The sequence below is a fragment of the Doryrhamphus excisus genome, chromosome 12 (genome assembly GCF_030265055.1).
Source record: "Doryrhamphus excisus isolate RoL2022-K1 chromosome 12, RoL_Dexc_1.0, whole genome shotgun sequence".
Lineage (NCBI taxonomy): Eukaryota > Metazoa > Chordata > Actinopteri > Syngnathiformes > Syngnathidae > Doryrhamphus > Doryrhamphus excisus.
Window position 1 is genome coordinate 12,953,536 of NC_080477.1, and position 15,673 is coordinate 12,969,208.

General features: G+C 41.5%; 1 protein-coding gene across 1 annotated transcript in view; it reads left to right on the forward strand.

Annotated features, from left to right (window-relative positions):
- aldh1a2 (aldehyde dehydrogenase 1 family, member A2) overlaps positions 1-12,057 on the forward strand; it is a 28,143-nt gene extending 16,086 nt beyond the window's left edge. The window contains exons 7-13 of the mRNA XM_058089399.1: positions 1,088-1,201; positions 4,938-5,040; positions 6,331-6,515; positions 6,599-6,763; positions 7,962-8,119; positions 10,934-11,008; positions 11,228-12,057. Coding sequence (XP_057945382.1) covers positions 1,088-1,201; positions 4,938-5,040; positions 6,331-6,515; positions 6,599-6,763; positions 7,962-8,119; positions 10,934-11,008; positions 11,228-11,300 — 873 coding nt within the window. The 3' untranslated portion in view covers positions 11,301-12,057. The remainder of the gene's footprint in view (positions 1-1,087; positions 1,202-4,937; positions 5,041-6,330; positions 6,516-6,598; positions 6,764-7,961; positions 8,120-10,933; positions 11,009-11,227) is intronic.
- Positions 12,058-15,673: the final 3,616 nt, after the last annotated feature.

The window sequence follows — 15,673 nt, forward strand, 5'->3', positions numbered from 1 at the left end:
CTCTTATGAGCTATTTTTGTTATCATCATTATATTTGTCCATACAAATGTACCTTTAGTTGTACCAGGCATTAAAATGGATCAATAAACTGAAGAAACAAGGGTGGTCTGTATTTTCTCAAAAGTCACTAGCGACAAATCTAGTTGGAGAGTTTTATGTTACTTGTGGACTTAAAAGTGAAAGCACGTATTGATTATGCACACTGCCAGCATAGTTGAGCTCAATGCATCCATAAATCATGCCACCAATGTAGATCTAATGTAGATTTAAGACATAAATGTTTCTTAATCTACACTACATTAATACTCATTACACTCTAGTCCTAACTACAAGATAAAAGGTGGAGGTCGGAGGCGAGACCACATGTAATTAATCATTCATTCATTCATTTTCTACCGCTTATCCTCACGAGGGTCGCGGGGGTGCTGGAGCCTATCCCAGCTGTCTTCGGGCGAGAGGTGGGGTACACCCTGAACTGGTCGCCAGCCAATCACAGGGCACATATAGACAAACAACCATTCACACTCACATTCATACCTATGGACAATTTGGAGTCGCCAATTAACCTAGCAAGTTTTTGGAATGTGGGAGGAAACCGGAGTACCCGGAGAAATCCCACACATGCACATGGATAACATGCAAAGTCCACATAGAGATGGCCGAGGGTGGACATGTAATTATAAAATATAAAATTATTTTATTTTATTTTCATGATGTGATGGCCAATATTAAATGAAACCACTTAGCAATCAGATTTCTTTGTAGTTCCATATGTAATTAAGATGTAAGATGCTCAGGGTAATGTCAACCATGCACTAAATGCCATCAGGTTTGTGACTGACAGCAGGATTAGCATGGTGGTCAGATTAGACAAATATTATCATGATCTATCTCATCCTGCAAATCTGGCCTCACCTCCACATGGAGACTGTCTGTCTGTGTCCTTCCTCTTTTATTGCTGTTCTCTCCGTTTTGTGCTGGTAGGAAGGTTGGGTTGGGTCTGGACTCCCCCATGCTGCCTGTGGTTTTGCTTGGCTCTGCTTGTCATCTCCGCTAAGCCTTGTTTCCTCTCATATTGTTTTGACAGGCTGGCTTTCCACCGGGAGTCGTCAATATTTTGCCGGGATTCGGGCCAACGGCGGGAGCCGCAATCGCTTCTCACATGGGCATCGACAAAGTGGCGTTCACAGGATCGACGCAGGTAGAGAACAGGCTGTTGGCTCGTAGTGATGCAGTGACCAACATGTGCGAGATAGGAGAGTATGCTGGGTAATTAGAAGACATTGGGCCTGCTTTGGATCCTAAATGACAAACAAATGGGATCTTATATAAACAGCAAGCCCTGTCATTATTCTTTTTTGGCAAGGATGTCAGATTTTATCTTGCACATGTGCACATATTTGCTCTGTCAAGAGTATACAAACACATCTGTTTAAAAACGCTGGCCCTCCTTTGTTAACCCTCTACTGTTGAGCCACACACTATTGTAGTTTTACATGACTGGGAAGCTGCTCATGGGAAGCTAAATCATTGAGTGCATACCATGTTAGGGGATGGAGCCAACTGCATTCTTTGGAGCAGATTCCTCTTGTACAGACCATTAATAAATATCTGCTGTTTCTACTGCACTCTAACCCCTATGATAAAAACCTTTTACAGTGAACCAAAAGCAGAATTAACGTTTCACAAGCTCCTTTGTCAAATGAGCCGTGTCATGTTTGGATTAGCTTTTGGCTTTATAGACTCTATAGAGTCTGTTTTGACTCTGATGCTGCGCACAGGTATGTGTATTTGTGATAAAGCCCCCATTTAAAGATCTTAAAACACAAGGAGCCAAACGACCAACATACTACTAAAGGGTGGAGCGAGACACACATAGCAATGTGGATCATGACAGTATATGGTGTATATCACTATGGTGCTGAAGTCATTGTCAACATGCAAACACGCAACATTAAATATAGTAAATATAGTGAACATCATAGACCAGGGGTCTCAAACTCAATTTACCTGGGGGCCACTGGAGCTGGGGTCTGGGCAAGGCTGGGCCGCATCAGGTTTTCCAAAAAAAAACAAACACATTTATTAAAAACAGAAAAATATACAAACTTTTTCAGTGCTTTGGTTCCGATTTTCGACAATAAAAGCTCTGATAAAACATTCCACTGTTCTCAAATATCTTAATTTTTATTTTTCTGCACAAAATAAGATGAAAAATAAATAAACAAATCAAGAATAAAGAAAATCAATCAATCAGTAATAAATAAATATAATAATAATAATAATAAAACGGCAAATAATAAAAACATAAGAAACCACATATAGTTGGTGGGTAGACAAATTAATTTTTTTCAGATTTAAATTAACAAAGCATTATTAGAGCCCTGTAGACATGACAAAACACGACTATAGTCACATTTATACTTTTTTTATTTACAACATATTGCGCAACTGCAGGGTCTTGAGACACATGCTAACTCGCAAACTAGAGAGCTAGCGACCTAAACGGTAGCCTTCAAGTTATTTCCTTTAAACTTAAATAGCCAAAAACTTACCACTTCCACATGGATAGGGAGGATAACTATTAACAGTTATTTAACCTTTAACATGAACATTACTCAAACGTAATCATTTTTTCTGGGTACATGATACCATACAGCATCCATATCAAACTTGCGCGGGCTGCACTAACATTAAACTTTCATATCAAGGCGGGGGCCTCAAACTAGTGTCCTGTGGGCCACATTTGGCCCGCGGGCCGCGTGTTTGAGACCACTGTCATAGACTATGATATGGTTTGTAGTAGCCAGTAGGTGGAGACACCCTTGTGTGTCCATCTAATTCATTCATTCATTCATTTTCTACCGCTTTTCTACTAGCCTATCCCAGCTGGAGCCTATCCCAGCTGTCTTCGCGTGAGAGGCGGGGTACACCCTGGACTGGTCGCCTAACCTAGCATGTTTTTGGAATGTGGAAGGACACCGGAGTACCCGGAGAAAACCCACGCACGCATGGGGAGAACATGCAAAGATGGCCGAGGTTGAAATTGAACTTGGGTGTCCAAGCTGTGAGGCCTGCGTGCTAAACACTCGTCCACCGTGCAGCTCCCATCTAATTCATTCACTCAATTCACCCAATCAGTTCAGCTAGTTCACCAATTAGTTAAAGTATTTCAAATTAATAGCTGAATCAATGTTCAGTTATGGTACAAAAATGTCCCCCTCACACGAAGTCTTGTATGAATGCATCTCGTAAGACAAACATCTTTTTTTGGTTTTTAATCAACACGCCTTGATTGAACATTTCCCTTGTGAGTGGCCTGCATGCTTTTTTTCCGAGCCGTTTTCCTGTTGTTTCTTTGTGATCTGGAGTCAATTACAGTGGAAAAGAGCCAGCTGTCAGAAGCTGCCCCATGCCCAGACAGTGAGTCACCGCAACGTACTGTAGTAGCGAGCATATCAGAGGGAGAGGAGCATCTCCTTGCTAAGTGGAGCTCAGTGATGTGGCTGCAGGTGCATTCACGTGAGGCTGTGACTCCTCATGGGCGAGTCTGGCAGCTCAGCAGGCTTTGTTTACCTCTCATTGAGGACACGCTAACCTACCCTTAGTCAGCCAGGCTGTGCTGATCAAAGCCAGGCACACAACACATGAGTCCAAGGCAAATGTTGTGCTGTCTGATTACACTTAGACTGCAGCGCCAGCACAACACAACACAACACAACACACCTGACTGTTGAGGAACCATAGTGAGAATCTCTTTTGCTGATAGAGATGCAAGGCAGACATTTTGTCATACAGATGTTACCTTGCGGGCGGCACGGTGGACGAGTGGTTAGCGCGCAGACCTCACAGCTAGGAGACCAGGGTTCAATTCCACCCTCGGCCATCTCTGTGTGGAGTGCATGCGTGGGTTTTCTCCGGTTTCCTCCCACATTCCAAAAACATGCTAGGTTAAATGGCGACTCCAAATTGTCCATAGGTATGAATGTGAGTGTGAATGGTTGTTTGTCTATATGTGCCCTGTGATTGGCTGGCGACCAGTCCAGGGTGTACCCCGCCTCTTGCCCGAAGACACATGGAATAGGCTCCAGCACCCCCCGCCATGAATGAATGTTACTTTGGATCTCATTAAGTTGTGCAGGTGTACCTAATGAAGGGTAGTTTGGGTGCAGCAGCGCTTAACTATTATGACTGTTAAAGGTTCTTTTTTTAGAGCAGCGGTTTTCAAAGTGGGAGGCACCAGAAGATTTTGAGAGGAAAAAAATACTCATTGTCAAACTTCACTCTTCCGGTTTCCTCCCACATTCCAAAAACATGCTAGGTTAATTGGTGACTCCAAATTGTCCATAGGTATGAATGTGAGTGTGAATGGTTGTTTGTCTATATGTGCCCTGTGATTGGCTGGCGACCAGTCAAGGGTGTACCCCGCCTCAAAAACAAAATGAATATATTTTCGTTCCTATGGTGACCGAGACAACAGAGTCACATATGAGCGCAAAATATCGTCCAACAAGCATTTGTTCTTGCGGCGCCCCAGCTGTATTATGTTCTCTGAAGCTCACTGTTCCCTGTTCTAGAGTAAATGAATACATCACATTACATTACAATGACCACCCCGACATCAGTTTCATGTTTGTCTGTTCATCATAAACTGCTTTCAAGATGTGTGCCAATATTGGGGGAAAAAAAGGAACATATGATCCCTTTATAGTAAGGAGTAAAGTACTAACTAGAATGATGACAAAGAAAACCTCCCTACTGATACATGAGAACTCCACCTCTTTCTTTTCACAAGCTGCTACCCACACATGTGCTCACTTCCTCCTCCTTTGTCACACATCACAAAAGTACATTTATCCTCTGGAGCATTTTACTGACGATGTAGGGTCTGCATCACTAAACTTGAGATGTTTTTTTTTTTTTTTTTCTCTGGCTAGGTTGGAAAGCTGATCCAAGAAGCAGCTGGGAAGAGTAACCTGAAAAGAGTCACGCTGGAACTGGGAGGCAAGAATCCCAACATCATATTTGCAGATGCGGATCGTAAGTTCACAAGTCACATTTATTACATAATTGCAGACTCTAAATTGGCCTTTGATGTGAATGATTGTCGTCCTTGAAACTGAAGAGGATAAGTTGGAAATTTAATGCAAATTTACAAAATTCATTTTGGAACCGCCCTGGTCCAAGAACGTCAAGAGTGGAGTGGAGTCTATCAATTACAAATACCTTGGTTAGAAAATAGTCTGCAAACTAACTAGCAGATAGAATAAAAAGCACAATTTTTTTTTTTCCGTATGAGGTTGGCGGATATTTCACATTCATGTTCACAAAAACCGTGTGAAATGCTGTTGACGGATGAAAATATTTTTCTCTTGCTGGGAATCACCAACTCCAACCACTTCTGCCCAATCCTGCCTCGTAGAAAGATTTCCAGGGAGCCACAGCAAACAACCCTAAACAGAGCTGGAGGGCAGACCTACCAATATGTACAAATTTATAGTACTCAACATTTGACAACTGAATACGCTTGTATGCTCTCCATTTTGTTGCATTTTCCTGGTTTCAATTTCAAGTTCTGTACAGTACAGATAAATGAATAAATATTATCAGTATTTCAAATCATGGGGGTGTGAAAAAAAAATCAGTCCCTCTGTGGGTGCATGACAGAAAATAATTGAGAAACACTGCGAGAGAGCTAGCGACCTAAATGGTAGCCTTCAAGTTATTTCCTTAAAACTTAAATAGCCAAAAACTTACCACTTCCACACGATTGGGAGGATAACTATTAACAGTTATTTAACCTTTAACATGAACATTAATCAAACGTAATATTTTTTTCTGGGTACATGATACCATACAGCATCCATATCAAACTTGTGCGGGCCGCACTAACATTAAACTTTCATATCAAGGCGTGGGCCTCAAACTAGTGTCCTGCGGGCCACATTTGGCCCACGGGCCGCGTGTTTGAGACCCCTAGTATAAAGAGTGTAAAAAATCTGTAATACATAGTTCTTTGACAACCTATGGCTGGATGGCGTTCATATAGATTTGACGTGACTCACTAAACTCGTTTAGTTGAAGTGTTTAAACGCTTTCAACAGCCTCGAGATGATCTCCCTGAGGTCTGTAAATCAGGAAAATGGACTGAGACTCACTTGGGTGCTTTGGCTTAGACACATAAATCACGGGGGTCTGTTAACTCTTTGTGTACAACTGCAAGTGCAGGATAGTGCCAATAAATATTTGGGCAAAATGTGTAACAATACACAACATACAGTACATTATTGGACATGATCACGCTTTGAATGAACTCTGCTATTTCCTCAGTGGATCTGGCTGTTGAACAGGCCCACCAAGGTGTGTTCTTCAATGCGGGCCAGTGTTGCACCGCAGGCTCGCGTATCTTCGTGGAGGAGCCTATCTACGAAGAGTTTGTCCGCAGGAGCGTGGAACGAGCCAAGAGGAGGACAGTGGGCAGCCCGTTTGATCCCACTGCTGAGCAGGGTCCACAGGTGAAAGGGCAAACTAATTCTTTTCTGTGCATATTTGTAAAAATCTGCTTCCTCATCTGTTGTTCTATTACTCGCTGCTACAGATCAGTCGCGAGCAGCAAAACCGTGTGCTGGAGTTTATCCAGAGTGGCATCAGTGAAGGCGCCAAGCTGGAATGTGGTGGCAAAGCTCTGGGCTTGAAGGGCTTCTACATTGAGCCCACTGTGTTCTCCAACGTGAGGGACGACATGTGCATTGCCAAAGAAGAGGTACAAATATATATTCATTATTTGCAATATTATACCTGTGTAAAAACTATAATCGTCCATGGCAACTATTTATATGTGGCAAGCCTCACCTTTCTGTTGTAATGGCAGAAGGAGGCACAATGTTGTGCAAGTCCATAGTTCTCACAAACTAGTTCAAAGTTCAGTTCACACAATATAAATATGAATAGATCACATTCAGAGTTCACCATTTCAGTTTTGAACTAGTTCAAAGTTCAGTTAGTTTCATTTTTTTAAGTGAAAAGTGAGAATAAAAGACTGACCTTGTTTTTAAAAGAAAACTAAGACATCCATCACCACCTAAAACTGTTCATTGTTTACAATACTGTATATTCCTAGTGGAATTGTGGAAAGATATTGAATATAAAGTAGTTTCTTAATTTATGCTTTTCAGCCTATGCATATTTATTTTAACAAAAGCCACAACTAATTACAGTTTTGTTTCATGCGGTGAAATCAATTATACTACAACCTAAATTCTGTCACATAAAATGGACGAAGTTATTGCCGCTAGCATTGCAAGCTCCCGAGCTAACAAATTAGCCTCTCTGATTTACTTTCAAAATCAAAAGAGTGTTTCAAATGGAATGGCAAAGAAGAACAAACAAAAAAACAAAAAACAAAAATGTACCACTTCCACACTGAATGAGAGGAGAATTTTTTTTAACTCTATCATGCCTCTCAGCCTTAGAGCTGTCAGCTTGGCTTGGCGGCCAGTCTCCATGTGGTGTGTAGGTGATGTAATCTAATGTCATGTGCCTTGAATGTAACAATCAGAAAAAGAATTATGCAAAATGACATGGGGGTTCATTGAATCGTGAACGGTTTTGTTCAATGGATGTTTGCAATGCTACTTGAGCTCTCTTTTCTTTTATTCTAATCATTTGTCATTGAATAAATCTTTATTCATACAGTGTATATATAATATTAGGACAGAGTGATACCAAGACAAACAAGTACTAACTATGGTTAAAATATTCCAAGTGAGTGCTCATAAAGGGTGAATGAGTTCTTCCTTGGCCGACGCCTCCACAAGTTTTGTGGAAAGCATTGAAGTAGTTTTTGTGTAACCCTGCTACCAGACAACCAAACATCACTCCCTTGGCAAGGGGTTGAATTCCGTCAATCAACATTAAACCCTCAAAATGAACCATGTGTATGTTGTGGAAATGTTTTGCAGATTTTTGGACCAGTACAGCAGATAATGAAGTTCAAAACAATGGAGGAAGTGATCGAAAGGGCCAACAACACAGACTATGGTTTGGTTGCCGCAGTGTTCACCAATGACATCAACAAAGCCATGACCATATCAACAGCCATGCAGGCTGGCACTGTTTGGTAAGTTTTCATCTGCTGCTGCAATCAGTCATTTTTCTTCTCCGCTGTAAGCGGTATCGGCCCTTTGCACGCTTGGCATCCACTAACCGTAAACTGGCAATGTGCCATTTCACTATCATTACACAAGAAATGTTTCCCTTCCACGTTTTTCCCTTTTTCTGCTCGCCAGCGCAGACATTCGAGATGTAACAACAACACACAAACTACAACACAACTGTACATGTAAAATGACACCCTAATTTCATTATGTGTAATGAAATGGCTATAAAATGTTACTTCTTGATTTCACCCCTTTTTTCTTATATAATTATCTGCAGATGCTTGTGGCTCAGACTAAATTTCTAGCTAGCCTAGAACATTATAGTATAGTTGACTAAGGAAATGTTGGTTAACTTGTGCTTCATTCACCATCCTTGAAACACAAGTGGTTTTAGTAAGCCCCATTTGGGAATATGCCATTTTGTGTCTGCAGCTTTAATGCTAATGGACTGTATTTGTACACGCCTCCGACATGGATGTGTAAGTTATCCTTAGGTGAGCAAAGGTCCTGTTAGCTCAGGATATGTCCTGTTTTCACTTCCTGTCCTGGCCACTTTATTTTAGTAAGTGATGAAAACGCCATGCTTTTCCTGGTTTTTCCATTCAATTGAGCGACGTTAGGGCACTCTGCTGCATGTGATGTAATCCCTGAGAGGCTGCTGTGTGGGCAGCTTTTTGAATTAGTGTCGTACCAAAAAGCAGAACATATTGGTGCCTTTCTAGTAGTATTTTTTAAGCTGTTCGTAAATACATGGGACTTAATGGAAAATGACTTTTGTACCAATTTTGGGAGACACCATCAGTAGTAGTAGTTGGATCAGTGGGTGTTTTGGCCTTTCAACACTTGACACCCTCATCATCAAAGGTAGCCAGCTACAGGGTGATCCCATGCCCACTCATGAGTAGAGTAGTGCCTGGAAAGTTGGGGGGGTCACTAGTGGACTATTGTACTATTGTAAGTTAAAATCTGATCTTGTCTTGTGTATCATCTTGTGATACCATTATGACATAGGGTTTCTTGCCTACAAGATTCAGATCGTTAATTGGATGATAACTGGTTTTGTCTGATGTTGAGAATAAAGAAAGTTTAATTGTTCCTTTGAACGCACAAATTGGATTACCTGATATTCTCAGTTTTTAGACAGGTGTGATACGACAGTGTGCACGTCTGAGGGTGCTCACAGAACTCCAAGGAATGTTCAGTGTGTTTAAGCTCAGACACTGTCAAGTCTGCAAAGTCGAAAAAAAATATGGACCTCACTTATAAGACCTCACAAAATATGAAATAATGGAGCCAACATTGTTGGTTTAGATGTATCATAAAATAAATATAAATAAAATATAAATAAATAAATAAATGGGTATCTTGTCCCGGGACCCAGGCATGAGGGTGTGTGTGGCGAGGGGGGGGGGCACACTCGTGATTGTTTTGTCCCGGGCCCAGCCAAAGCTGTCAACGGCCCTGGCTCTGTCTTCCAGCACAAGACGTGTGCTCCAGTCAGGTAAAAAAAAATGCTGACGAGCATCTTGTTGAGTCTTCGTAGCGAAATTGAGGGCTAGGTATCCACTCTTAGTATGTCTGTGATTGACGCTGAGACGATCAACACCATAGAAACTTAACAATGTAGCTGTAGCTTGGTTATGTAATTGGAACGCTTTTTTTGTGAGGGCTTAATGTCAAAATAGATACGGTACTTCTCATGATGTCCATTGTTAGATAGCTCATATTAACTTGTTTTATCGCACTACAATGCACAGAAAAGGGAAAGAAATATGTATTCATGTTTCACACAAGCATTGTGAATGCAAAAAAAGTGCATCAAAACAATTCAAACTATTCTTATTGAATGTGAACATCACGCTAAGCCGGAGGATTTGGAGGGGGAGGAGTGAGCCTGGATTGTGTATGCTGGTGCCTTGAACAGAAATATACACCAGGCTTTACAGTTCCCATATCTGTAGATGACCGATGGAAGGATGGCAAATGTCCAAGCTTTATTTTAGAATGTGTTGCAAAGACTTTTTTTTTTACTGTTTACAAAGCTGTCCTCTGTGAGGTGGACATATGCATGAGGCAGGCTCATTGGGGGATGGCGGCGGTGTGGTATCATGTCCATAAGGAAGGAATTTGTTCATGACATCGTCAAAACCAGGAACTTGAAAAGATACCGTTTATGCACGTCTACTTTCAATGGCGGGAGATGATTCATTTTTCTTATGCTTGGCGGCTCCAGGGACACATATGACATCATTAAACATTTTTAATGCATTGTTGACAAATGCAACCTCGTTTTTCATTATTAATGTGTCCCAAAGGATCTGTCTAAAACTTGATAGCTTGACGTGCACCTCCAAAATTCTAACCTTGCATCAAAGGTGATGCGGACTGCAGAGCTGTGATTGGTCAGCTTTTCTTCATACATCATTTTTGTTTTATTTGCTCTCACAAACAAAAGAATGGGATCACTGATCAAATCCTGTCAAAGTATCATTCCAATGCTTTTTAATTTCTTCACTGAATAGTTCCACGTTGTCTTTTCCCAGATGGCTGATGTTAAGCAACTCCCAAATATGCAACTGACTACTTTCAGCTGTGTTTGCTAAATACTAATGGGATTATCTTATGAAATCCAGAGGGTGGCTAAAATAGCAATAGCGGTGGTGATGATGTGCTCTTACATCCATCTTTGCTGCTATGATATTCCACTTTAGCCAAAAATTCCACGCTGTGAGTCCAGTTCGCGATGGTAATGAATGTTTTGTGTACTTTTTTAGGATAAACTGCTTCAACGCTCTCAGCACGCAGTGTCCATTTGGAGGATATAAAATGTCTGGCAACGGACGTGAATTGTGAGTATGACTTGTGATGAACAGTCCACTGAGTGTACACAATGAAGCACAACATCACTAATATTGACTTAAGGACTTTTTCAGCGCATATTACAATATTCCTATGCCAAGAATCTCTCACACTTAGTCATGGAGCTGATAGATTAAACCCGGTTTTCACAAGCTTTCAGCACAAGACCCAAATTGCATCAATCTTAAGTTTGCTGTGGTGTATTGCAGGGGTGAGAGCGGACTGAAGGAGTACTCAGAGGTGAAGACCATCACGATGAAAATGGTTAAGAAGAACTCTTAAGGCATCCTCTCATTTCGGGAGGAGGAGGTAGCATCTTCCTCAGTACTGATCGGTGGCAAAAAAAACAACCAACTCTTCATGGTGACTACAGGCTGTGACCCCCCCCCCCCTCCGTGTCCCTTTGACTGCCCCCAAGCACACCTTGGTCCCTTGTGGGAGCTGTCCTAATTGACCATCCAATTGACCAAACCATCCCACTTTACCTCCTCTACTAACTCCACTAAAGCACCCACCCACAAGACAACCCCATATAACAAACCAGGCTCCACCCTGATCAACACCAACCCGCCAACCTGAGCGTGTAGATGCTGCTGCCAGACTCCGTCACCGCACTTGCAACGAACCATTTATTCGCCACCTATATTGGAGGCTGTCATCAAACCTCACATTGTGTCACTGCTTTGGTCCAGCCACTACAATTTTATGCAAGCATCGTAAGACCTCTGATGATGTCATAAGCCTCAGATATGAATGGATGAAATGTTAATTCCCAATTTCAGTTGATTTCTAATTGTCTTTTTTTTTTAACTTGGCTTAACACTGTATGTCAACCTTTGACTGATGTATACAAGAAGATTTGAACCTCTTTACAAACTTTTACTCTCACCTGCTAAAAGAGGGCTTAGATGTATGTGAAATGTTATGTAACTGATTGTCATTGATGTCCATCTATGTTATGTTTATACAACCATATGCTATAAAATTATAAAATGACCATAGGTTTTTTTTCAGTAAAAAAAAGCTTTTTCCTGTAAAATATTTGTATGTGTCATTCTTTTTAATGACTTAATTGACTCGGTGTGTAATTTCATTCATTCAGATATCACATGCTTTGGACCGAGACATGAAAATGTAATATAGCGTGACATAACAACATAGTACAGCAATATGTATGTAATTTGACCTTAAAAATATTTTCCCAAGAAAATATACCACAGCATAACATATCCAGCAGCGCTGACATCACATACTGTAAATGTATGTGTGTGTTTTCAATATCTCACTCCAGATGTCTCTGTGCGGAGTTTGATCTCCTATTCTCGTGTGGGTTTTCTCCCACAGTCCAAAATGACAGTATGCATGTTAGGTTAACCTCCATGTAAGTGTGAATGGTTGTTTGTCTACATCTGCCCTACAATTGGCTGGCAACCAGTCCATGGTGGGTACACCTGACGTCAGCTGGGATAGGCTCCAGCTAACCTCATGAGAACAGGCGCCAGAAAATAAATGGATTAATTCAAATACAATCTTTTAACTGTATTTAATAGAAGTATCTTAAGTGGGCCCAGTCAGCCTCAGCCTGAGAAAATCCTATCAACATCCTTGTAGACCCATCACCAGAGGATAAAACACAAGTATCCATTGCAGTCAAGGGCGGTAGCCAGGCCAACCCTCCCTGTCTTTCAGAGAAGGAAGCTGAAGTTGTTCAGACTAGATCAGGAGTGGGCAAAGCGGCTGCATTGAGTTTACAACTATATATTTGATACTATACACACTATATTACACTTAGAATTGCAACAGTGCACCTGAAATTATTTGTCTTACATTGTCTTAAATATTGAAATGTAATTTTACACCCGGACTGTACCGAATGTGTGACATACAATATGAAGTATGAACGATAAAAGACTGACTATTAAAGAGTATGTGAACGTCCCTCCTTTTTTACTTCCCAGATGGTGCGGTGTAGGTTGAGTTATGTGTTTGTTTGGCACCATGGGTGAGGTAGTTAGTCAGATTGACTCAGTCATGTTGCCACCTTGTAGTTTGCCCACCTTTGGACTACTAGATAGTCAGATTACCCCACTCTACAGTTTGAGCCGTGGGGTCTAACTTTACAATATGGTAAACAAAAATACAGTACTAATGACTAAAGGCACATCAATTTTGAGGTAATGAGGAAAGCCAAACTCCTTGAGAGGACTTCGATGCTGGAGTTACCACTGGGGAAAGGCACGTTTGCCTGAGTGCAGGCTTTTTAATTTGTTCTGCAAATGTTGCCTATGAATTGCAGTCATCCCTACTGAACGAGAAGGTCCTTTCCCTGTTGCAGCCTTGCAGTTTAGGCACTTATGCAGATGCCCGTGCATAAGCAATCATCCCAGGCCCACCTCTTCCAAGCACGAGAGCAAAGATTGCGTACCATGCTATAGCCTGGTTCACAGCACTGACGCTAACCGTACCCAAGCCACTGTACGTATTACCTTGTGGGAATACTCTCTTTTGATCTGGGGTCTCAAACTCAAGTAAATTGGGGGCTACTGTAGGTAGAGTTTGGGTGTGGATGGAGGGCATCAAATATTCAGTCCAAAATCAGGTTTCAAGTAACTTATCAACAAAGACTGTCATAAGTGGTCACAAACATAAGGTGTCATAAAGTAAATGCTGCTATAAACATCACACAGCAACTTAACACGCAACAGGTAGCCAGCACATATACGGGCATCTACTAATATTAGCAATTAGGACAACAAATTGTTAACTCTGAAAATGTATTTTGAGCAACTACTATTTTTTTAAAAGTTGTGCTCCCAGCATACCTTGCGGCACTCAAGTTATTACACTTGACTTCCGAACTGTGAGTTTGGGCTTCGTGACTTACTCCACTGTGGAACAAATCAACAGTCACCGCTGATGCTAACATTGCTGCATAAAAATGAGCTTGGTTTTGCATTTTTAAATTTTTTTTGCCTGAAAGGTTTGTACAATGTTTTGGTATGAAAGCCTTCAAATATAATTGTGTCAGGCAAGGTCAGGGTCAAGTGTTGTTTGGGAAATAAGAGCCACTCTCCCACTAAGAACCACATGATCGCAATCAACTTCCATACATCATCGTCTTTGTTTGCTGAGACAGAAACTTGATCTTGAAGGGTTTTTTTTTTTCCTCCAATGTAGCGTGGTGATAATACAGTCATAAGACAGTCGCTATACATAAAAGATACATCCAGTAAGAACCTTTGGGCATGAAAGGACAGTGATGCCTTGTCACAAGTGCACTGATGTGATGAATAGGTCACTAACACCTCAAGATGAAGCCATCACATAAAGCATTAAGAAGTGATATCCTTAAAGACTGGTCAAGCCGTTATGGGCCAGACAATCCATTGAATGATTCCAGCCATGTCTTGGATTGACTCCAAGGTTAAGTGCTAATCCCATATCCATCAACACTTGAATCCCAATACAAATGAGCCGCACTATGTATTTATTGGCGGGAGCACTTACACAGCTTGATAAGTATCATTCAGTGGCCATTACCCTATGGTCAGAAAAATGATCTACGACAGCCATTTCATGCTAATCCCTCCCAATCTGCTCAATAGCTTTAACGGCTCAATTTTGCTTCAGATGGAACTTTGGGAGGCAAAGACTTAGCGTCGTTGATCTATGGGTGATCCGCGATGAGCCAAATTCATCTTTGAAATGACCGTCGCGTACCTTCGGGACTTAAATGAGATGGTGACATTGCAGCTTTGAATGTCATCATAAAATGTGATCTTGACATGTCTACAGGCAAGACGGCCATCAATGCAGGGCGCGTGGAGGGTGCAACGCTTCAACTGCATTGCTGCTTCGCTGCTACATGGATTGAAGACACCATCACACGCAATGTTGGGCTTTTTTTTAACGTCCATTTGTCAAGAATGACCAAAAATAATCACCGATGCCCAAAGATGATGTCACGTTAATGACTGTAATTATGTTTCAATAGTTTCCATCCGTCCATCAGGTGAGTCACAGGGGGTGGAAGCGTGATCTAAGTTACACTAATTGAGTTGTGTCTTTCGTTTTGAAAGGAAATAAATCCAACCATCCAGTTTCCAGGCCACCTGGAATCCAGCGAAGCCGTTTGGTACTTCAATGAAAGCAGTTGGATAAGCTTAACGTGGCCAACAGTATCATTTATATGTATATCCATGTCAAAACATGAGGACCCATGTACTGTATTTTTTTGGTGTAACTCTTGTACTCCTGAATCGCTGCACACAAAAGGGTGAACATTTGGCAACACATGCACCCCTTCTGTGTTGGATGTACTACTGTATTTTGGAGAAAATACATGTACATACTGTATGTACAGTATTCTCCGACTCACACACGTCTCTTGTTCATTCATCCTGGGAACTACACTGAATGTGAGATGCATTCAGGGACACTCTGAACATCACAAAAACTGCGTGTGTGTAAAGAAAAAGGAAGATAAAGAAAAACATGAAGTGGCTATTGGCTGCCCGGTGGAAAGTGGTTGGAGCGCAGGTCACAGCTAGGAGACCCGAGTTCGATTCCACCTTCGGCCATCTATGTGTGGAGTTTGCCTGTTCTCCCTGTGCATGCGTGGGTTTTCTCCGGGTACTCCGGTTTCCTCCCACATG